General features: G+C 43.0%; 1 protein-coding gene across 1 annotated transcript in view; it reads left to right on the forward strand.

Annotated features, from left to right (window-relative positions):
- Positions 1–23,785, forward strand: part of NHSL1 (NHS like 1) — a gene marked incomplete at both ends in the record, with an annotated part of 162,663 nt that overhangs the window by 98,653 nt on the left and 40,225 nt on the right. Inside the window, one exon of the mRNA XM_079550104.1 lies at positions 17,700–17,852. Within this exon, the coding sequence (XP_079406230.1) occupies positions 17,700–17,852 (153 nt within the window). The remainder of the gene's footprint in view (positions 1–17,699; positions 17,853–23,785) is intronic.

Genomic DNA, 23,785 nt, shown 5'->3' on the forward strand with positions numbered 1-23,785 from the left:
CATGTATGTGTTCTGCTTGTGTCTGAGAGGTGTTGAGCGTTTGCTTTCAGCTCAGTAGTGCTCCTCCTTAGCAAAATTACTGGTTTAGTTGAGTGGAGCTGTTGACATGGTGCTCTAGTTGAAAGCCATAGAAATAATCGGTGGATGAAAGGACCAGGAGAAATAAGAAATAGGTCTGAAAGGCAAAGATCTTTAACATAGCTGATGAGTACTTAAAGAAACCTGCTTGAATAACCTTGGGTCTCTAAGGTTGTTTTCCCCCTGAACATGAGAAGAAAGAATTCCTGAATTGTGATGACTCTCTCTTTTTCAAATCTGTATAGTTTCTTGTTTCATTAGCAAATACAGATGGGGAAAAGGAGAGAGCCTAGGACAGACAATGGTAATGTTTCATTTTTAGCCTTATTGCTTGCCTTTGTGTTTTTTTTTTTCTGACCACCTAAGCAAAGGCACTCAGCTGTTCATGGAATGGTTGCTCTAAAAAGTGTTTTAGGGTGATGGGGGCAAAATTTCACAAGATAAAGGAACTTTTTCCTGAAAAAAACAAAAACAAACAAAAAAACCCCAGCTGTCTGGCTTTCTTACACTAGATTTTTTTTTTTCCCCCCCCAAGTGTATTGACATGTTCACAACTGTGTTGATTTTCTTTTCCTCATTAGTGTTTTGCTGGTCATCTGACAGTGTCTAATTATTGCCAGATCGATAAATCTAGCCACGCAGTGCTAACACTGATCAGTGAAATTGCACGTCTGCTTTCTGTTATGCTCCATGTACAATTTCATAGCCTCTGTATTCTATGAGACCTATTAGAGAGGCACCCAGAGGTGTTGGGAAGCCACCCCAGTGATGCTGCAGAGCAGGACATGACCCCCTCAGTGCTATGCCAACTAGGGGAAGGCCTTTGGTAGCTCCTGCTGCACTGCATTATAAAAGCTTGGAGACTGAAGTAGTTGGTTTTGCATGTAAATAGTTGAGTCTCTTCAAGGCACCTTTCAGGTTCTTCTTGGGAAAACTTGGTGGCCTCCGGAGTTTAAATAATACAAATAGCTGTGTGGAGAAGTGCCTAGGAAATTGTTTTGCATCTAAATAGTGGGATTGAGATCCCAGGTATGCAGTGGGAGTGTCTGCTTTCCTTGTCCAAGTGCATTCATTTTGTTGGCGTTGCTTCAGTGATTTCTTAATGAAGAGAGAAGAATTCTTTTAAGTACTTATTGACTATTTTAAAAGGTATGCAAACTACTTCTGTAGTTCGGATGATTTGTAATATAGCACATATATAGGCAGTTCAGTGGTTTAGTTGTGACTTACCAAAGCTTTTAAAAGTAGTTTCTGTGCCCCAGTGATAAACTTTTACATATTGAAGAATGTATAGTTGATTCTCATGGGTTGAGTTTCACTGGTGTCTGCTACAATCCTGGGCAGCCTGATCTAGGGATTGGCAACCTTGCTTACAGCGTGGGAGTTGGTGACCGATCATCTTCGGAGGTCCCTTCCAACTTAAACCATTCTATGATTCTATATGCATTATGGACCATTGAAGCTTCTGTACGTAATGCTGAATTCTCCAAACTGTGCACTGTAAGATCAGCTGGTTGTTTCTGCCTTGGCCGTGCCAGTACCAGTGCCGAGATGCCAGCCCTGCCCACCGGCTGCCTTTCTTTGTGTTCCTCCTCAGCCCATGGAGACAAAAGAATGAAAATGCAATTAAGCCATCAGTTAAGTGTTATTGGTTGGACAGGTCCTATTTCTCTTTGAGATAGGGAGACCTGTGCTGCTTTTAACCTCTGTTAATGTTTATTTTAAGGAACAAAAGTGTTTCAGAGTGGAAGTGCTTTCTGGGAAAGGGTCAAGTGATAGCTGCTAAGCACAGCAGGTGCTCATTGGCCAGTATTATCTCTGGTGATAACGGCCTCCATGGGAACCCCGTCGTGGAGATTTCACAGGCAGAAAATGCCCTGGGCAGCATTGGGGTCGTTTGCAAACACAACTGCAGCCCAAGTATTGAGCTCCGTGCTTGGGGGCAGTTTCCTCATCGAGAAGTGTTTAGTCTTTGGTACTCTTTCACACTGCAGTGCTGCTATCGGACAGTTTTCACATGTGTGTACAGGTTGGGGTGCTGCAGCCACAGCCACCAAAGGACCAGGTTAGGGTTTGGTGGCTTTGTTCAGCTGTTAGCAGTTGATCCCACTGAAAATGTCAAGTAAGGGGGTGCATGAAGTGGAAACTGAGCGTTACCAACTCAGTCTTGTTTCTGCGTCCGTGATGCCGTTCCTCTGCTGTCACTGCTGCATTCACTGAAAATAGGTAATGCACGATTGAAACAAGCCAGAATTCTGGAATATGGCTTCTCAGAACCTTCCTGCTTGGAGGAAGAACAACATTACAGTAGTGGAGGGACTAGCAGCATCTCATGCATATCCATGACTGTGGAACAACTCCAGCACTGTTGTGTCTATGGTTAGTTTTCCTACAGCAAAGCTGATCTGAAGCGTTGGGCTGACCAGGCCTAGCAGAACTGCTAAGGTGATTCTGTTTTCAGTGCTAGCTGGACTGGGTGAGAACCTGCTGGCAGAGCCTGCTGCCTCCAAATGCTGCCACCTCCTGCTTGGAGCATCACCTGCCTCTTGGGCTCAGCATCTCTGCTACGTGCTTTATCCAACTTCCTACATTTAAAGGCATTTTATGCTAACATAGCTAAACTGTTGCATCGGTCTTTTTTTTTTTTTTTTTTTTTTTTTTTTTAAATGATGTTTTGGTAAGAATTTTGGAGGTTTTTTTTCCTTCTCTGCAAGCATGAGAGGGAACCAACTGCAGTATTGGATTACTTCTAATGTTTGTTGAACAGTAACTTCAGTTATTGAAACTTCATGTTTTGTTGCCCAGTAGCTCATGAAAGAATGCTCTATTCTTTTTTGTTCATTACCCTTTTGAGGGACAGCAGCTCTGTCTTAGCTGTGAATCCGAGACCTTTCTGCATGATGTGTATTATGTGGAAGACCATACAGAATTTGAAAGGATAATGACTAAATCTATTTATAAATTGATAGGGTGTTCTGAACCAAGTCAGGTATTTTATTCTTCGCTATTTGTTATGTTTTTTTTTTCCCTCCCAGTTTTTGTTCCCACAGCTATGAGATCTAAATTTTCCAATTAAAAGATGTCATATTCATAAAATGCCAAAATCCTTGTGGCTTGGGAGGCTTCATTCTTTGCCGTCTCATTTAGCGCTGTGAAACAAAGACTGTATCACTCTGAGTCTCTCCTAAACCCGGCCTTGCGGAGCACTGAGCACGTCTTTGTGGCCTCCCATGTCGTAAGTGACAGTGGGGCTCAGTCTCCGCTAGCGAGTGGCCGTGGTGGCTGCTCACAAAGCACGATGCAAGTAGTTGGCCAGCCCAGTGCCCAGCTTCAGCTGGTGCTCCAGGCCTGTGCCCTGCAGCTGGCACGCACAGCACAAACAAGGATGGTTTGTTTCTAAGGGAAGGAGGGACTTGAATATAATTCTTATTGCATGTCTTAAAGAAGTTTTTTTTTTTTTTTTTTTCTTCTCCTTTTCTCTGGGTGTTCTTTAAGTTTTCTTGGAAATTTTGTTCATTTGGCCAGAAAAATCCACGAATACCTTGCAAAGTAAAAGCGCTTGTTTATTTCTGGAAAGTTATTTCTCGTCTTGGTTAAATAACAGCCTTTCTGTTGGGTGACACAGGGTCCCGTGTGAAGCTGGTGTGGCTGAAGATGGTGGCTAATATGGGCTCAAAAAGCTCCTCAGTGCTTCGTTTGATTAATCATAGAATCATAGAATGGCCTGGGTTGAAAAGGACCTCAGAGATCATCTAGTTTCAACCCCCCTGCCTCAGGCAGGGTCACCAACCACTAGACCAGGCTACCTAAAGCCACGTCCAGCCTGGCCTTAAATGCATCCAGGGGCATCCACAGCCTCCCTGGGAAACCTGTTCCAATGCGTCAACACCAGAGTGAAAATCTCTTGGGATGGCAGGTACAGTGTGTTTGCACATCTCACTGGGAGTTGCTTGTTCTGATGTGCACTGTAGGCTCAGGTCTCTGCAGATCAGCAACTGCCCCTGCTCCTTGTTCTGTGAGCAGCTGCATGCCTGCCCTGTGTAGATCGGGGCTCCTGCACTGCTGGGCTCATCTGTGGTGCTCCTGCAGCAGAAGTCTTCATTGCTGCTCCCTTATTTTTCCATGCCATCCCTTCTTCACAGAGTGCCCCTTCCCTTGTTCTACCCCCACCCACCCCACACACTACTGGGAATCTAAAATCTTCAGTAACAACCCTTTGGAGAAGTACCATGGTGTGCTGCCTCTCCCATATTCTCTGTAAGAACCTTATTCTGCCCTTAACCCTTGAGTGGCTTGTGCAAGCATTTTGCAGGTGAAGCAGTCTTGCACTTGGCTGTCCCCACAGCTGGCAGCTTATAAATCTGGCTCTGTGATACATTTTAGTGTTAATAAACCAACACATGTTTAAAATAATCCCAAATGCCAATAGGCTTAGTGACATTTAAGTGTGAGTGATGCTGCAGACAAAAGCTGTATGTCTTAATTTGTCTAATTATGTTGTAACATGCAGAGCAGCTGCTTGTGTGAACAAAAGCAGTTGATCGCACTATTTTATTAATTGCATATTAATTGCTGCATTCATATAACCATATGGGAAACACTAGAAAGGAGGGAAGGCTACTTAGTCATGAAGAGGAGAAAAGGAACTACCAGAGTAGAGTCATCAGGAGATGAATCTCAGAGTGATAGGGTCTGTGGAGTTTGCAATTGGGATCTGATTTTTAGAATAAATTTGTGGGATTTTTAATTATTATGTTTAAACGAGGTTTGAGTAAGGATTGTGCTTGGAATGACAGCTGCGTATTCACGGAAGCACTGTGCAGGTTGGCTTTGGATTCATGGGGTACTCTGCTGGAGCCAGGCCTGCAGGTGCCACGCCATCTGTGTCTGTCCCAATGGGGATACACACTCTGCTGGGAACAGTCTGCCACAGGAGCAGGGCTGAAAGAGCCAGACAAGGCACAAAAACTTGTACTTCTTGGAATTCTATTGCGAACCCATAGTCTCTTTGTCTAGCAGTGTTAAGCTTTGAACTGAGGTGGGCTTCCTAAAGCAGTGTTTTCCATCTTGTTAAGATGGAGTAAAAGATAAAAACCTTGAAGCTGTGGGGTTACTTGTGCCCAGTACCCACAGCAATGAGCTGGCTGCTGCTGCTATCTGACATCACCTTGTCTTACAGGGTGTTGAATGATGTAGTTCCTTCTGAAAGTGAGACTTCAGAAGCTGCTCTGTGCTCCCTTGTGGTGACTCCAGGGTGTGTAGTGGTTCTGTCAGACAGAAAATGTAGGTTACGAGTGCCTAAGTAGTGACTCCTCTCCTCTCTCACCCCCAGACCGTATTAGCATGGTCTGGTGGGTCCCGGGGTGCTGAGAGAGTGGGATTAGTTCTGCAGATGGCAGCCTGTGCATGCAGTGGTGGGCTGCTCTCCTCTCCCTTGTACACAGCGACTATCTTTATTTTTGGGGGAGTTTAAACAGTGTGCTAGAGGAAAGAACCAGTATACAGCTCTTGTTATTTGAGTATTAGCTCATTTTACACTGCCATCTAAGCAGTGTATAGTAAGAAATGGAAAATGGTCAACTTCACTTCCGTTGTTGTAGAAGATACTTTTATATTTGATTTTATTTATTTTTTTCACTAACACTTCGTATCTCCTTTGGAAGCAGGTTACATGCATATTGTGTTCTGTGATGCACAGATTTGGGGACTCAGGGTTGCTGGTTGCTTAAATGTGTCCGCTTGGGTAATGTAAAGTGAGTATTTCTACAGGAAAAGCTTAGTCTCACCTCTTTACCAACAGATGGTACTTTCCTTGCATTCCTAAGTCTCTCTGAAGAGTTGCAATTGGGAGAGATTGATTATTTAAAAAAAAAAAAAAAAAAAAAAGGAGGAGGCAATTTGTTGTTTTAATTTATATCTTGTGCAAAAAAAATTCAGTATTCAAATTCTACTGTAAAGGCACAAGGGTTACACAGTTAGGAAATTAATGACAAGCAATTGAAAAGTATTCTGGATCCAATCAATTGTAAGAATATGTGGTACTAAACAATAAAAATCATATTCTTGTACCTACCCAGAAATTGGGACACAGAGGCTGTTATCTTTTTCATCAGAGGAATGCTTTATGTGGCTTATCACAGTTACATCTCAATTGATGCTGTAATACAGTGCAATGGGACCTGGATTGTGGGGATGATGCATGATTGGAAATACACAGCTTGAATTTTGGATTGCCTGCGGTGCTTGCAGCTACAGCAGTTACAAAAACAGCATCACACTTGTCGACTGACCTGGAGTCATTGGGAGAGAATAAATCTGAAACCCCATGATGCCACTTCTGTAGCCGCAGCTGAATGGTACTTAATCAGCCTCAGCACATCTTCTGAGCACACGCAGACATGCAGGGGTCTGAGCATTACTAATTTAAAGGCAGAATCCCCCAGAGTATTGCTTGGAGCTGTTGGGCTGCAGGTCCTCTCTTCTGTTTGGAAACTGTTCTTCAAGATGCTGGCAGCCACCTCAGTTGCTAGCTTTGTCCCCTCGCTAGGGGAATATGAACAGGCATTGTTTGGAACAGAACTTTGGAAGAAGGCAGAAAAATGTGTAGATACTGCGGTGGTCACTCACTGCTCTTCCTGGACATCTTGTCTCCCCATTCTTTCGATTTCTGATCTGAGCCATACTGACTGCTCATACTCCTCTGCTGTAGTGCTCAGGCTGGCCAGCTGTCTTTCAGGCATTTCAGTAAGAAGTTTAGGAACAGGAAGGTTTGACACAAAGGGCTGCAGAGGCCCTCTGCTGCTTTTGAATGGGAAAGTGTCACACTCCTCCCTGAACGTGTTTGTCACTGCCAGAATGTGTGGACAGTTATATAAATCTCTTTCTCCACCTTTATGACCTGTCCCTATTTAACCCTGCAATTGGGCAGCACTTCCAAAGGGAGCTTGCCACCTCTGCCAGCTGAATGACCCCTCATGCCTTTTCCAGCACCTGCCTTCAGTGGGCTGCTGTACTTTTGTTTGCCACAGTGAGCCTGGTGGTGCAGCCAGAGCAAGGGACAGTGTGAGCAAGTCCGCAGGCAGATGGTGGGAGCCATCTTTAGGGTAAATAATTCATTGCATCAGAGAAAATACGCTGCTTTATTCCCAGTAGCTGAAGGTGAGTGCAGGCTTTTTCCCATGTGTGATACTTCCTTGTCCTGTCAGGGCTTAAGTAATCAGAAGAGGAGCAGGATGCTAATTGCCCTGACAGAAAAAGAAGCTCTTCTGGGGCTAATGTGAATACAATGCTCTAATGTCTTCATTTTGGACCAAATTTTGCTTAGTGCTCTATTGCAGTGTCCATACAAGATGTGATAGGCTAGACCTGCTTTTATCATAATCCATAAAGACAAAAATAAGGAAGAGGATCTTCATACATAATACATTTTGCAGAATATTTTTGAGAAAAAGCTTTAGTTTTCTTGATTTGTTTTCCTGAGGTGTAAACTTTATTCACATCAACTGTTATTGAGCCCCACCTTCTCCTTTACATTCAAATCATCTCCTCTCCAGGCTGGGACTTGCCCTGGGGCTGCTCTCAAAGGTTTCTCACCTGGCTCTTCCAAGTCACTTCTCTCTTCTCTCCCCAATAGCTTGCAATGCAAAATGCTGTCCAGGTCCCGTTCTGCAGTAGCTCAAGCTGTAAGTAATGAATAATTCTTTAGACAAATTTGTAACCCAAAGTTGAATTTGGATAATTGTAAGTTATTCAAAAAACGCAGCCACTGGTAAGCACAATAGTTTTATCAACTGTCTGGAGATGCCAGGGCTTGTTCATAGTCTTTTGCTTAGCAGTAGTTAAGTACTGATATTTCTTTGCTACTGTTTTACTGTCTCCTAAATGCCAGGTACTGGTATGTTTAAGAAGGGTTGAGCTGGAGAAGACAGGTGTTTGTTGAAAGCTTGTTCTCTACGCCAGAAAACTGATGATATTTCTGCACATTAAACCCTTTGATGTTAAAACTTTACAGATTTTTCAGTTTTCTGGCATTCTCTGCCCATAGCAAGGAATAACTACCTTCTCTAAAACAAGAACTGTAGAGATCTATAGTAGGGGTCCTGTATGAGAAAGCGGGGCACTTTCTTTTCCCTTTCTGGAAGGACATGGAGGCAGAAATGGTGGACCTAATTCAGGAGTAGAGAAAATCTCTGTGGGTTTTTTTTGTTGTTGTTGTTTTGTTTTGGTGTTGTTTTTGTTTTTTTGTCTTTTTGTTTTTGTATATTATCTTCTGGTGAAGTAGACAGTGAGGCCTCTGTTTGAATAATGCCTCCACGTATTTATTTATTGAAACAATTGCTGTGGTATTAAAAACCTTGATAGCTGGTGTTCCCACAGGTCCACTCTGAACATGTTTGGTGTAAGGTACTTTTTCACAGAAGCATCACTTAGACCACCAGGTGCATTTTGCTAGTGAGCAAATGAAGAGTAGCTCTTCAGCTGTGAATGCTGACCGAACACAGCACTTTGGCAGGTTTGCTGGAGTTTGTATGATGAATAGGGTATTTCCATCTCTGCCTCTCTTAATCTTTATTATCCACATTACAAATTTTGAAAATGCAACCAATTAGAAGCATGAATTTGTGAGACTTGCCTTTCAATTTAAAGTATTTGTTGAGAGTTTCTAAGAAGAAGATGCTGACTACACAAAGGTCATCTTAAAATTTGTTCTCCGGATCTATTGGTATTTGATGATGTCTGGGGTGAACAGATGCATGGGCAGCCAGAGCCATCCTCTGGAGATGCTATGGCATGGATGTTGGCTTATTATTTTCCGTAGCAGCTTGAAGTAGGCCACTGACTCCTGCAACACCATTATTAGATGACTGTTACATAGGCAGGATCAGTTTAGTTGGAGGATGTTGTTTTTCAAGGTAGATTGTATCTATATTTAATTGAAAAGTGCCCAGCTTTTCAGATTTTGTCAGTATTAACAACTTCAAGGGAAATACCAAAGTCCATCAGTTGTTTGTGAACCTTAGCTTTTAGTTGTCAGTATACTACTGCATTGTACAGATGCACTTTTGGGGGAATTTTTGCAAGTTTCTAACTAAAATACAAAACCTTTTCTCAACTTGCTGTGTGAGACAGAGCAAGCCCTGCTTGATTTTTGAATTAACATTTGTGCAAAGGCTGCTAGGTTGGAAGGATTTTAGGTTTTTTCATGTACTTCTTAAGTACATACAAACTTCTTAAGAAGCTGAAGGACTTGCCAGCCTAATTTTATAAGTGTCTCAGAACTTAAAAATATGTGTGTATATATATCTGCTATTTCCTTGTCCCAGGATAATCCATATATAACTACATATGTTGCAAAGTGCAATGTTGGGAGGGAGGATTGAGGTATGCTGCAAGAATTTTTTCTGTGACTTTAAATAAGTGAAATGAGTGGGGAGTGTATCCCCTTTGGGACACTCCTAAAGAGAATGCAGACTGAGATTAATTTAAGAAATCTGTTGGATATTAGTGTGGGTCCACAAGTGTGCAGCTGCTGAAGATGGAATTACAGACCAACCAGGAGACAGCACAGGGCAGAAGTTTGTGCAGTCTGGTTTTGTTGGTTTCACGTGGTGATGATGTTTTTTCCATCACTTACTCAGAGAAGTATCTTTACTATGCATTTCTAGAGAAAATAAAAGTCGAGATTTTGTAAAGATGAGATTTTGTAAAGATGAGTTTACTTGCTGGAGTCACTTTTGCTCAGTTCTTGATGAGCGTTAAGGTGGGTTTGGAATTTAAAATCAGAATACTTTCCGATGAAATTTTAAAGGAGTGTTCCTATGGAGAGCGAGCGAAGTACTCCTCTGGGAGCTGATGTTGTCTTAGCTCAGGAATGGCCAAAGGAAAGAGGATTGTGCCCTGCAATTCAAAACAAAGACGCTGAACAAAATCTCACATTCACTACCGTTATCTGTGCTCCTGTCTGCAGATACAGTGTCGGGAGATGCTCTAACCACAAGAAGTTTCTCTTTTGTTTGCATGCAGCTCTGCCAGAATTCTCCTTTTTCACTCTGGTGATGTGTTTGCATGACAGAGGATCTGTGGCAAGATGTTTTGAATTGTAAAAGGAATGAATTAGCTTTATTGTGCTGTGACCTAAATAGGATCATCAGATCAATCAGTCTGTTGCTTTTCTGTCCTTCCCGGCTTAGGCTATGCTGCTTCTCTGTCTCGCCTTCCCAGGGCAGCCCTCGTTGGATGAACAAATGGGGGGGGGCTCCCTTCAGGGCAATACCTTCCCGTTGTTGCCTGCATGGAGACACTCGGCTCCTCCCTGCGACTTCGATGTTTGCACATCTTAGTGTACAGACATCTTAGTGGATGACGTTAGTGGTCTTTTTCAACTTTCATGATTCTGTGATTCACTGGGCCACGAGTCCCTCTCGTCCCTTGTGGCTGCTTTGGGGTGAAATACTCCTCCTCCTTTGTTCTCTCTCGCTTTGCATTCCTGTCCTCCTCTTCCTCCCGATGAGTCGATGAATGGCGATTTCTTGCTGGCTGGGGAAGTATCGTGCTTCACGAGGCCGAGGGTGCCTTGAAAGAGGCCATTGTGAGTTGGGGAGAGGAGGGTGGCTGATGCCCCTGCCTGGGTTGGGCGGATGGCCTCTGGGGGAACACTTTTGTTCTCCTGAAAAGTGCCGGGAGATGGCCAGACACGATTGGCTCAGGAAGGAGGGGAAAAAGCCCTTACGATCATAAATTATTGATTCCTGTGGTCTGAAGGGGCCTAAAAAACAAATGATGGCATGGGTGAAGGTGGCCAGAGCAGGACTAAAGTTTGGGCAAAGCTACATTCAGCATTTCTTATTACAGGCTTCTTACTTCTCCTGATCACAGCGCTCTCAAGTAGAAGTCAAGTCATGGTTTTTAGGGTGACTTGGTGTTAATCTGGAACCAGACAGAGCCTTGTAACCTGTAGGAAGTGCTTAATCTTGGCTCAGGCTCGCCCAGCGAGCTGGTGGAAGGGCTTGTGCTAGGTGCTGGCTCAGTCTAGCAGCTGCTTGCCCTGGCACCTGTAGCTGTGTGGAGGGACAGACAAGGTGATGGGGAGCAGTCCTGAGCATCTGGCCCAGCCCTGCAGGAACACAGTGACAGTGGCTTTACCAGCAGTGTTCCTTGCGTGCTGCCAGAGCAGTATGGTGGGAATTTGCTGCAAGCTTATCTCGCTGTTTAAAGCACTTCTGCTTAGTAGCATTTTATCTTTCCCCTTTGGTTATTGTGAAGAGACGCAGTGGAACAGCTCTCACATGCAGTTGCCAGCTCAGTTGCACATTCTTACTTTATTCCCCTGTCTAAAACATCACTGATGCTACACATTTCTTTAATGGAGGATTTTTCTGTTGCCTGAATAAATTTCTAAGGCTGACAGCTTACAGTTTGAGATGGTGATACATCTGTCTGGTAGTGTTATTTCATGAATTTTGTATCTGTTGGGCTCATCTCTTCTTAAAAAAAGTAGTGGTAGCATTTCTCAGCTTCCTCAGCACATCAGGTGCAGTGGTGCAAGGTGCAGAGTATTGAGTTACAAATAGGGCAGGGGCCAGATCCCTCCCTTCCAGGCCCCTGTGGGTGGTGTGAAATGTTTCTGTGGAAGCTGCATATGTACAGATTGTTTCTTGGTTGCTAATGTTTTGTGTTGCTGGGAATGTCAAGGGGTGGCAGTCCCAGATGGCTGCCATGGAACAGGTCAGCTGGAAACCTCCCTCCAAAGAGGGGAGAGGGGCAGAGGGTGGGGGGCTGTGATGTTTCAGGCAATCCCTGCAGACTCTCATCAGTTCTCATGTGCCTATTGAGGACATTGATGGTCTTTACTTTAAGTGAGGCTTAAATGCAAAACCAAAGAAAATCATTTTGGTAGGAGAAAAGGAAGCACAGTTCAGCTGATCGGGGCTTGAAAACTGCTATACGTGAACCAAAAACACAGTTTTGCCAATGACAGTGTGTTCATGACTTGAAGCGGCTCCTGTTTGCCTCTCCTATTATCTTTTCCTTGGTCTCTGACTTGTTTGTTAGGATGGAGCTTCTTCTAGGCCAAACTTCTAAACTAAATGATGCCTGCAGAATTAGCATTTGCTGGAATCTTCCAGCAAACTTTCTGTGTTGCATGTGCTTGTATCCATGTGAGATGGCAAATGAGCGTCACCATTTTTCTGAGGATGTGGGAAGGGAGGTGGCAGGTAAATATTAACTAGCCCAAGGTGAGCTAGCAGGTGTGCCAGCAGCCGGTGAGTCACTGCTTGTAAAGAACTGGTAGTACAGCATGTGTACACCTGCTGCTGGGGCTGGCTTTATCCCACCAGAACAAACTGTAACAGTTTTTCTGCCAGGGTGGTTTAATTGTTGTTTTGTTTTGCTTGTGTGTATCTGATTTTTTCTGTTGGGTTGGCAATGTACGTTTTCTTTAACAGTCTCATACAGAAGCCCACTTAGTGCATGCTTTGTGCTCTGAGAGAACTGTCACGAGAGCCAACTGTTATGCCATGAAGTTTTTTGAAAGGGTTGCATTGAGACAACATGCTGAATTTCATGGAAGCCACTGGATTTGCGTCCAGTGGAGAAGAATTTTTGATGATTGTTTACCCAAGGCAAGCTGAAAGATGTGAGTGCCAGCACCAACTGGTATTTCTCTTGAGGAATCACCTCCTAGTACTAATTTTTGATGGTTGGCCACTTGACCAGCATTGGCCACAGGGAAGATGGAGGGAAGAGGAAAGGCAGACAACATCCTGTGTCTCTTACTGGTTTTGAATAACTTTGTCTGGAGATCAGGGCTTGATGACTGCCATTAAGGGCTTGTTTTCAGAATACTTCTAGGTAGGGGATGATCCAGAGCGACCCTCAACTTGGACAAGCCCATGGTGAAAAGAGAGTTTCCACAACTGTCCAAAGCAGCCTTAAAACATGTTAGTACACAGGGACCTGAGCCTGAAATGGGGATGAAGCCCATCCATGGGACTTGGAAACCTCTGAGAAATGCATAAAGGCCCCGGAGACAAGCTGTGTCACTTTCAGAAGCACAATCTCCCACACTTGAAATGTTTGCCTTTTCCTGTGTGAATGGACTGTAGTTCTTCTTCCAACTTAGATACACTACATTCCCCAAAAGATCAGTGCCACATTAGGAAAAGAGTCCTCACCTTCCAGGTGTGTCACTGCATGGCAGTGCTACTGGAGATGCGAACAGAGGCATTCTGGACCCACCTTCATGATGTGTCCAGTGAGAGTGCATCTCAGATGGATTTAATGATGACTGGGTAATGGTAAAATGCTAAGGGAGATAGTATTGTGTGATTCCAGAGAAGAAAACAACTTGCTTTGTCAGGTGTTAACTGCTTAAACATTACCAAAATCCTTAAAAGAAGTGATTGCCAAGACCCCACCAGCTTACCATGTGCTTGATCAATTCAGTTTCTATCATGTAACAAAGATGGTTTAAGTTCAACTCAAATGATTCTGCGATTCTGTGGAAAGTATCCTTAAAGGTCACTTAGTCCAACCCCTCTGCAGGGATAGTTTTGGACCTGCTCCAAAAGCTGGATGCTCACAAGACTACGGGGACATGATTTAGTGGAGGCTAGTTAGGGTAGTATGGTTAGGTCATGGTTGGACTTGATCTCTAAGGTCTTTTTCAACCTGAGTGATTCTGTGAATAGGGATATCTACAAGAGTTCATAGAATCGTAGAATTGCTCAAGGTTGGAAAGATCATCAAGTCCAACCGCAACCTGGCCATACTATCCTAATAACCCTCTTCTCAATCATGTCCCTGAGCACCACATCCAAATGGTTTTTGAACGCATTCAGGGATGGTGACTCAACTACCTCCCTGAGGAGCCTATTCCAGTGCTTCATCCTGAGAGGCAGCACCTGCTTCATTTAGGATGAAGTCTACAAGTGAAGGAAAGATTTACTGAGCATTTGCGCAGAAGGAGCTGACAGTTTCAAGTCTTTGATGTGTGAAGCAAGGTAATATATGAATGGATAGCCATCTTGTTATCGGGGTTTTGATGTCAGGAGCAGTTTTTGTGTAAGTTGTATGATGGAAATCTAGCAACGTAAAGGCACCATGCCACAGTGAGCCAGTCTGTGGGAGCAGCTGGAAGGTCCTACTGCTCATGGCAGTTCATCTATCAAACCCATGTTGTGAGTACACATTCTGTGGAACTGAGGAAATGCTCTTAACACCAGTGGGTTTCAGATGCCGGTGGAGGCACTTTGTGTTATTTGCTGAGTGGTACTGAATATCGGGGATATGGGGAAGCTTGGATTGAGTTCTTGAAGAGCATCTGCTTTTCACGCTGCAGAGGCTGTGTGTCCTGCTGCGGCTTCGGGGTCAGCTCCAGACCCCCGCTGCCGGCTGTTTTCTTCTCCCTGAGGAAAAACCCTTCCCATTGTTAACGCGAGGCAGCTTACATTGTGATGGAGGACTCGCTCCTCGAGCCTTAGCATTGTGCGAAGGGCACGCCCTGCTGAGCACATTGATGCAAAAAATAAAAGCCTTGGGCCGGGGGTGGCGGGGAGGGGCCGGGCGGAGCGGCTGCTCCGCCCGGCCCCTCCCCGCCGACCCCAGCCCCGCTCCCTCCCCTGGGCACACCGGGCATGGCCGCCGCAGCTGTGGGCAGCAAAGGGTCGCCTCCCAAACCCTTCTTTTCCGCAGCCACCCAACTTAGAGAAGATGAGGAGCGCGCAGTGAGCCCCAAAGCCGATTTTTTTTTTTTTTTTGGTTGTGAATAATAATTAACTTCCCTCCCCTCCTCCGTTTTGCATATGGAAAGTGGCTGTCGCCAGCCCACGGGATTGCACTTGATGAGGAGGCTTTGAGGCTGAAGGATTGGAAGTGGTTCCGTGCGTTTAGATCCAGACATATCTAAAGTTGGGATTTAGTGGGGAAAAAAGGGAGGAGGGAGAACTCTGAAGAGGAGAAATCGGTGCAATTTCACCAGGATCGGTCCGGAAACCAGTCACCTTTCTGCAGCTCCGGCTTCTTATTGGTTTTAAGCTCCGAGATCGCAGCAAAACACCTTGAAAATGGTGGTTTTCATCAACACAAAGCTTAAATCTCTCATGAAACTTTTCAAGAAAAAGAGTAAGTAGCTGTGCGTGCTGGCGGTCCTCGTGGGGAGTAGCAGAGCCTCGCAGGAGAGTGCGGCTCTGGCTTCTGTGCTGTGTTGTTGTGATTTATGCCACTTTGTTGAATACTTTGGTATGTGTAGAGGCAGCCTTATAGGATGTCTGCTTATAGGGCTTCTGGGTCAGCTCCCGTTAAAGCTCTTTGTGGTGGGGCAGCAGCCAGACTCGCAGGGGTTCTCGTGAGTGCAGGCTGTGGGGAGGAATGTTTGGGGCAGTTTCCCACGTGCCCTGCGCTGCCCCGCTGCTTCTGCTGGGAACATCTTTAACACCTGACCTAGCGACAGGATGGATTTCAGGTGAATTGCAGTTCTTTATTTAATTTAATTCCTGAAGGTGTACGAATTGCACGAGGGAGCGTAGTTTGGGAACATGCTCTGCGTTTCTGTGCAGCAGGTTTATTGGGCACTTGTGATGAGCAGGAGCAGTGAGTTTTGGTGTGGCAGGCCTGGCTGCCCCCCTCCCTCCTCCCACAGTCTGGAGTGGGTACGTCAGTCTGTGGTTGGACTGGGTGATCCTGAAGGCCTGTCTCAACCGCGATGAGTCCATGATTATATGGCAGGGCGCTGAGTAAACCTGCTACCTGCCCTAGGGCAGGGTCGGGCGCCGCAGTAAGGGAAGGGGTGGTGTCTGGGTGGGTGGCGATAGATGTGCCCTCTGGTTACAAGGACACCTGCACCCAGTGCTGAGGGATGGGCGGGGTGTGGGATCAGGCTGTCCTGTGGATGGAGTGACCAAGAACCATTCTTCAGAAACTTTCTGAGCTCTGACACTAATCTTAAATGAATTTCCACACTTTTTTTTTTTTTTTCTTCCTTTTTTTTTAAGGACTTTCTTGCTCCCCAGATCATTTTGGGACAAAGCAGCATTGTGTTTTAGATAGGTTTTGAAGTTTAAGGCATAGCTTATGATCTCTAATAAGCCCAGATTACTTCCATCCAAGCTCATCCCAGCAGATGCACTGCATTAGAGGCAGAGCCATTTCTCAGACACCGGTAGACTGTGGCTCCTATTTCTTCCCAGCTTCTGCACACTGCAAGAACATCACTGGTGGGTGCTGCAGGCAGCCAGCAGAGCAAGGGAGGATGTGGGGCTGCTAGCAAGCCAGTGCCATAGGGCTGAGCCAGCAGAGCAGGTGCTTTGAAGGAGACGCAGCTGTAGTGGTTTGTTTTTTTTCCTGCTTCAGAGAGCTAAAAGCAAGGATATGCAGCATGCTGGCTGAAGGCCAAACAGTGCCTGGGGGATTGTAAAATATGACCCCCAAGTGCCCTTTTCCTCTTATTAAGGGGTAGAGGGATAAGACCATTCAACTGTAAAAGTTTTTATTGATGATAAACTTTAAACAAAAGGTAATGGCTCTTTCTCAGCAAAGATAAATGATAAACAAATCTTAGACTTATGCACTATGGCTGATTTGTTACTGGAGGTCTGTAGGGAACTTTGAACCTTAGCAATGTCATTGTGGTGTTTTCATAGATGTGCTGGTTGGGAAGAGGTGACTGATGCCATCCCTACTCATTGCTGCTGTGCTCTGAGCAGTGTTTGCCTATTGAGTTGCTGTTGTCCAAGCCTACTTTTCACTCATGGAAATGTAAAGAAGCTGGTTTGTTGACTTCCGTTGAATTTGAGTTCCTGATTTGTGTGAGATCAGAGAAGGTTATTTCACAATACAAATGAACCTGTCGTAATCTCTCATGGTGGCTGTCACATTTTCAGGGTCACCCTTGAGCTGGAGGAGGCTCCTAGCAGGATCAAGGACAAGGAAACCAATTTCATTTGCAGTGACTGGGAGTTCATGGGCAGAAAAATAGTCTCACAGGTCCACAATAAATGCATCAGCAAGTGAAAAAACAAAAGGATGTAAGGGTGTTTCCTTCACGCCCTCAAGAGACTACATTTACCTCTCCTATGAAAGAAGGTTGAGGTACCCGGACTTGTTTAGCGTGGGGAAGAGAAGGCTCATTGCAGCTTTCCAGTACTTGAAGGGAGTTTATAAGAAGGAAGGGGCTGACTTTCTACTTGTTCTAATAATGATAGGATGAGGAGGAATGGCTTTACACTAAAACAGGGGAAATTTGTTAGCTGTTAGGAAGATGTTCTTTACTCATAGGGTGATGAGGCAATAGAACAGGTTGCCCAGAGAAATTGTGGCTGCCCCGTTCCCAGCGGTGTTTAAGTCCAGGTTGGATGGGGTCCTGAACAGCCTGAGCTGGTGGGTGGATGGGGGCTTGGAACTGGATGGGATTTAAGATCCCTTCCAGCCTAAGCCATTTATAATTCCAGAAGTGAGAGGTCTTTTGACTGTTAAGGAAATAAGGGTCTAAAGAATGTTTTGATAGGACCGTGGTGATAAACGGTCTTCTCAATTTCAAGATGATGCGTGGCAAAACATGTGTATGGGGTTACATGATAGACCTGTCTGCAGTAGCACTTACTTCTTTTTCTCTCTGTCTGCAGCTGTTTCCAACTTAGACGAAGAGAGCAGATGGACGGTCCATTATACTGCTCCGTGGCACCAGCAGGAAAATGTGTTCCTGCCTTCTTCAAGACCACCTTGTGTGGAGGACTTGCACCGGCAAGCAAAGCTGAACCTCAAGTCAGTACTGAGAGGTGAGATGCTGCTGATACTAAAAACATGGTAGTTTTTGCCGCAATCTTTGCAAACTTATCCAAGTTGTAGACTTCAGAAGATTGTCTTGTTTTTCTGCAGCACAGCAAGAGCTCTGAGGGGGGTTTACCAGTAGCTTGAGTATTTTTCCTCTATCTAACAAGGAAGTTTGTTACCTGGTAGGGTGGTATTGTAGAATGGAGAAGTTGGAAAACTTAGGGTTTTTTTTGCCGTTTCCATTGAGTCTTTGAATTGCTCCGAACTGATGCCTTCTATTTTAATAAGTCCTGAATCATTCCATTTATGCTATACCAAATCAGAGGTGTGTCATTCCATAACTTCTGTTGCCATGCCATGCCATTTTTTGACTGTTTGTGAAAAGTTGGAAAAGGGATTGAGGAGAAGTAGGGAATAGGGCACTCGCAAGGAATCACTGAGTAGTGCATCTTATTCCTTGCAGAAGGGTGCAGTGCTTTTCTGAAGACCAGTTTCTCACCTTAGTACCTTTGTTGGGGGATGCCTGCACTCTGTGGTGCGGAAGATGTGGTGTTATGTTCGTGCAGCCCTGCAAACATGGGCAGGCTGGGAGTGTGCATGGAAAAGGCTGTAGGAACAGCTGTCTCTGGACCAAAAGGGAAATTGGAAAGTAGAGCTTAACATCCCTGTTCGGGAAATTGTTAACACAAGAGTTTTCTTTATGTTGGTTATTTGACAAAGAGGATTTCCCTGCTAAGAGCCAGCTTATATTGAGTCCCTTTTCATTTCAGCTGGAACCACAGGTATTTGATAGCTTACAGAGTTAACTCGATTTAAAGGAATGGTGTAATTTTGTTTGCTTAACACTACATTTCTGCTTTTTGAACATGGAGAAAAATTCATTATGTACGTGTGAATGGGGAAGTGTTTGGCTGCTATGTTTTATTTCGCTTGCTGTTTCTCTGGTTAATTAATTTTTCACCATCTCTTACTAGGTGCCTTTTGTTATCATTTAATAGGGCAGTCTTGACAGCTGGAGTTATTAGCTCACGCATGGCTCAGCAGATAGCCTGTGTGTCCTCTGTACTTATTGGATTAATGCATTTGTGCAGTGCTTTAGCCTTGAAACATTTACTGTTCCATTACAGATGTGCAAATTCTTTAAAAAAAAAAAAAAAAAAAAAAAAAAAAAGAAAAGATATTTTCCTCTTTTGGATTAAAAATAATACTACTTGCACTTAGCTTTTTGTATGCATTAACTACTCATTCATCTATTTTTTTATTCTCTGCTTGAGTCCAGGTTAAAATGCTGTTCTAATTTTTTTTTGTACATTATTTTTTGTGCTTTATCTGCATCTTCTACTTCAATAAATTTGGATCCAATATATTTTTTGAAACTTACTCTCATGTGCTGCTTAGCCCAGCTTACACATCTGAAATTATTTGTCTGATGGGGTTTTTCTCTAGAGCTGGTTCTCTTTATAAAAACAAAAGCTACACAGTGCTACTAGAATTAACCAATTAGACATTTGTATTAAAGAAAACTGGCACGCGCACATGGTATAAGACTCCTTTGTATTGAGCTGAATTTCAGTTTCTTACTTTCAGGGTAGAGTTGAGATAGAGAGATGAAACCGTAATGCCTTCAGCAGGCCTCAAGCTCCCGACATAGTCAACAGAATTCTGCTCTCATTTATTTATGTTTTGCCTCATGCTCTTTCCCAGGCCATGTTGCTTTCCTGAGAGCAGCACCTTGCTGTGGCCTTTAGCTGCCCTGATTAGCTGCAGTGTGAATTTAGCACCATCGTCAGTAATTCCATTAATGTCTGTAGGGGGTCCAAGTAATAAGAGGGGTGTTGCTTGAAGTTTTATCAGTTTTTACTCTTCTGTGGCACTGTGAAATCAAGAGGATGTTGATGCTACTGAGCACCTTTAGCTGATTAAGTCAAAAGTTCTGTACCTTGGGTTGAGTTTCATTCAGCATATAAGTGTTATATAAATTTTAATGCAGTTGTGACTGCTACTGAACTCTTTTTCCACTTGCTGTTTCAGAAAAGACACATTTTCCAAAGTTTCTTAATAGGTAGGAAATAAGTTGCCTAGAGCTGTGTGATTGTAGCATGGAAGATTGTAAGGAAAAGTAATGGTCCATAGCAACTTGATTGCTGGCTATTACTATGTTTTTGCACTTGTCACTGCCCCAGTGAATTAGAGAGGTATAAAGCTTGGACTACTGATAGTAATTCACTTGTAGAGCATGACATTATTTAAACCGCCGGAAAGATATTGAATGTATAAAATCATTCAAAACAATTCAGTAAAGGTATCCTTTCTGCCAAGATGTTCTTATCCATCTAGATTCACCTCTAGCACTAACCAGATAAAATCCTGAGTAGCTTTTAAAATAACAGAAGGTCAAACATATTTACTCTGATACAATTTGGAAAGTTCAGCAGATTTTTTTTGATAGCATGGGTGTAGCCAAAAAAAACCTGCTGAAGCTTTCTGTCATATAGAAGAAATTTCTGAGCACTGCTTAAGGGGCAAAAAAGTATTACCACTGCTTTTTCTTAAGCTGGCTTAAAATTAAAATTAAAATTAAAATGTTGAGGATAGAGGTATTACAAAACTCTGCCAAGAGCAATCAAGTTCTTTGCTTGGTGATCTCTGTGAACTCTTTGTACCTTTAGCAAAAGCAGTGTTGTGTTTGGAAAAGGTGTTTTTTTTTTTGTTTTTTTTTTTTTTTTTAATGCTGCTGCTATTACTTGGTTTAGTATATTATATATTGAAATATCATTTGCTTGCTGTGCTATGAGATCACATGCAGCATATGATAATAGGTATTACATGGTGGTGGCATTTTCTTTTTTAAAAAATTTTTGACTTATGAACTAGACTTCTGCTGTGCTTTTCCTTTATAAAACTACTTTCAAGATAAATGGCGAGATCTTATGTTCAAATTTCTTCATAAGTAAGCGAGGTAGAACTTTATTCTTATTTAGTTGTGCACGTGCTCATCTGCATTTAAAAAAAAAAAAAGAAAAAAAGACAATATTTTCCGGTAATCTGAATTAGAAAATGAAGCACCAGGAACTTGTAAAGTTGGTAATACATAGTTTTTATGTCTGTTCTCAAAAACTGAAGTGTCTTTATTGGGCTTTTATTAAAATCTAAAGTTGCTGTTGACTAAAAGCAATGGCTTGAAAAATGTTAAATCCAGACTTCATTATTTGCATCTGTTTTAAAATGAAGGTCTTTAATGTCTCTGCAGTGTCTTCAAGACTTAGCATGGTAGCTAGAGCAGAATAACAAGCTCAGCTACAAATCATCATCAAGGTAGCATTGCTAAATGTTTTTAAATGTGGTTTACAAAATGATCCAGCTCTTTGCTTGTGATGGTAAATCCAATTATTTTAAATACCGTGTTTCCACTCAATAAAAGAAACTCTCCCTTTCTCAGGGGAAGCAACCAGAGCCTTGGAGCACCCAGTGGAGCAGATGGGGTGACACATTCGGTGTCAAATGCATTCTGCTCATGGCACATGTTTCCTTGCCCTTTGGGCTCCAATTGGCCTGAGGTGGACTCTTGCTTATGTTTCCTTGGTCCACATTCCAGGCCAAGAGGCTGAGCAGATGTTTTATTGGAGTCAAATTGGAGTTTTATTGGAGTGGTAGTGCTTAAAGGACTGCTGTCTGGGAAAGTGTCTCAGGTATAGTGGTCTTCAGCCAGGAGCACAGATACATCAATACATAGCAACGATGCAAATATTTGGATAAGAGTGAATAGAGAATAATTCTTATTTTTCTGTGAAATAGTCTAAAAATGTCGATGAGCAAGTCATGAAGATGCGGAGGAGGCCCACCGCAGTTGTAGTGTGTCTTTGTTTCGCTACCTGAAGTGGGTCATAAGTGTGTCTGCATTCCAGACAGGTTTGCAGTGTGTTCACCAGGGTTTACCAAGTGTCCTAAAAGGAAAAATCTAATCCAGAGTGCGCTTGTCTCTGATAGTTTTGCAAACAGTGATGAAGTAAATGTGTTGCTCGCCTGAACTGATTTAACTTCTGCTTCTTTTGAATTACCTTGTGCTCTCCAACAAATGCATCAGCTGGAGTGATGGGAAATGGAAGAGGATATTTAAGGCCTGATTTCCAAGGGGCAGTTGTCTTCCAGTTCTAGCAATTTGCCATGTAGCATCCTTTTTATTTAAAAATAAATTTAAAAAAGGCTGGAAAGATTGTCACTTGTTGCTGCTTGGCCATGAGTTGGGAGCTGGCAATAATAAGGAAGAGATGAAATAAATATGTTACTGCTCAAGGGGAAGCATAGCGAACTCTGGAAAGTGATCAGTCTCAAAGCTGATGGCCTGTTCCTCAAGGATCTTGGGAAGGCGCATGCTGCTCAGGTCAAGTTGCAGATTAGGAATAATTTTATGTTGCATGCTGCTGTTGATTGCTTGGGCTGGTTGTTGTTTACAGTGGATTAAGGTGGCAAATCTGTACTGAAAATGTAAACCTAAAGATAGTGTGCACGGGTAGATATTCTGACTTTCATATTGGCTTTCAGGCTACAGCTACAAAGGTTTTCTGCACAAGTGACTGCACTTTGTGTCTTTTTTCCCAGTGTAATTGTGTTGACTCGGACTTTGTATGTAGTATAGTGCTCGTTGTTCCAATCAATGTCTGTGATGATTCATTTATTATCTCATCTTCAGAAGAGCTGGATTTGGCTGAGTGTAGCTTCTGTTTAGCTTTGTTGGCCAAATTCAAGGAATGTATTTAAGGAGCAGTGATTGAAACACTGGATTTGTTTTCCAGAAGACATCTGGTTAGCATTGTCAAATAAAACCGGATTTAAGTAGTTACTCATAAAGCCTCTATTGTGTCTTGCTGCAAGACCCTCCAGACAGGTATGTGTTTACCCTTTGTTTTCTCAGGGCATCTGCCAGATCACTGTTCAGATGAGCAATATTAGGGTCAGCCTTACTAGTCGATAATCCTGCTGAGAAGATTATGGACTTAAAATAATCTTACATTTCATTAAAGAGCTGCAAAGTAGTGGGGAACCACTTCATAATAACAATAGGCCTAGCTCAGGTTCAGAGGGATGCCAATATGTGAGCTCCCTACCAAATGGAAACCGTAATGAGGTAAAAGACTATTAAGGACTAGGGGTAGACCATATGTTCCGGAAAGGCCTTATAGCTGTAAAATAAAATAAGAATTAAAATTAAAAAAAAAACGTAATCAACTTATTTCTAATTGTTTTCGTTTCAATAGCCAGGTTTGTGCCAGTGGTTTTGCTCATATGTCCTCTACTTTTTACTGTTTCTGAATTAATTCACAGTACATCTCTTGATGGTTTTGGCTAGATTCCGTACTCTAACCGCCCCCTTTAACAGTGAGTTTTTTTTTTTTTTTTTTAAAAAAAAAGGTTATTCAAATTAAATTAAGCAGAATTTGATCAGAAGTCTACGCTTTGTTTTTGAATGCTGCTCTTATGCTGAAAAAATTAGTTACTTGTACTTAGATTGCCTATTTTTAGGTTTAGTTTATAGCACTATGCTGAATGTAAAAACAAACAGGTAGATCATATTGATTGGTTTCCCATATGCATTATAGCTTTTCTAGTGAAAGTCTTAAGAAGTCTTAACATTTGTTTCAATACACTAATGATAGTGTATTCTCTTAAACCAGATTAATGTGTTTCTTCAGTATTTTCTAAGGTGGGTCAGTCAGTAAAAAGATGCAGGTGAAAGATAATTAACTTAATCCCATTTCAGAAGTGTATTCAGAGGAGAGAAGAAATTTGATCTGTTGCTGCCATAGTTTCAGTGCTAGGTAAGCAACTTCCATCACAAGGAACATCAGAATTTCAGTTGTTTTCCTGTACGTATTTTTTCCTCCTTCCTCTCTTAGATTGGAATTATAACTTGTATAGAAGAAGCATGTATATGTGAAGC

This window comes from Tetrao urogallus, assembly GCF_951394365.1.
Source record: "Tetrao urogallus genome assembly, chromosome: 2".
In the NCBI taxonomy this organism is placed as follows: Eukaryota; Metazoa; Chordata; class Aves; order Galliformes; family Phasianidae; genus Tetrao; species Tetrao urogallus.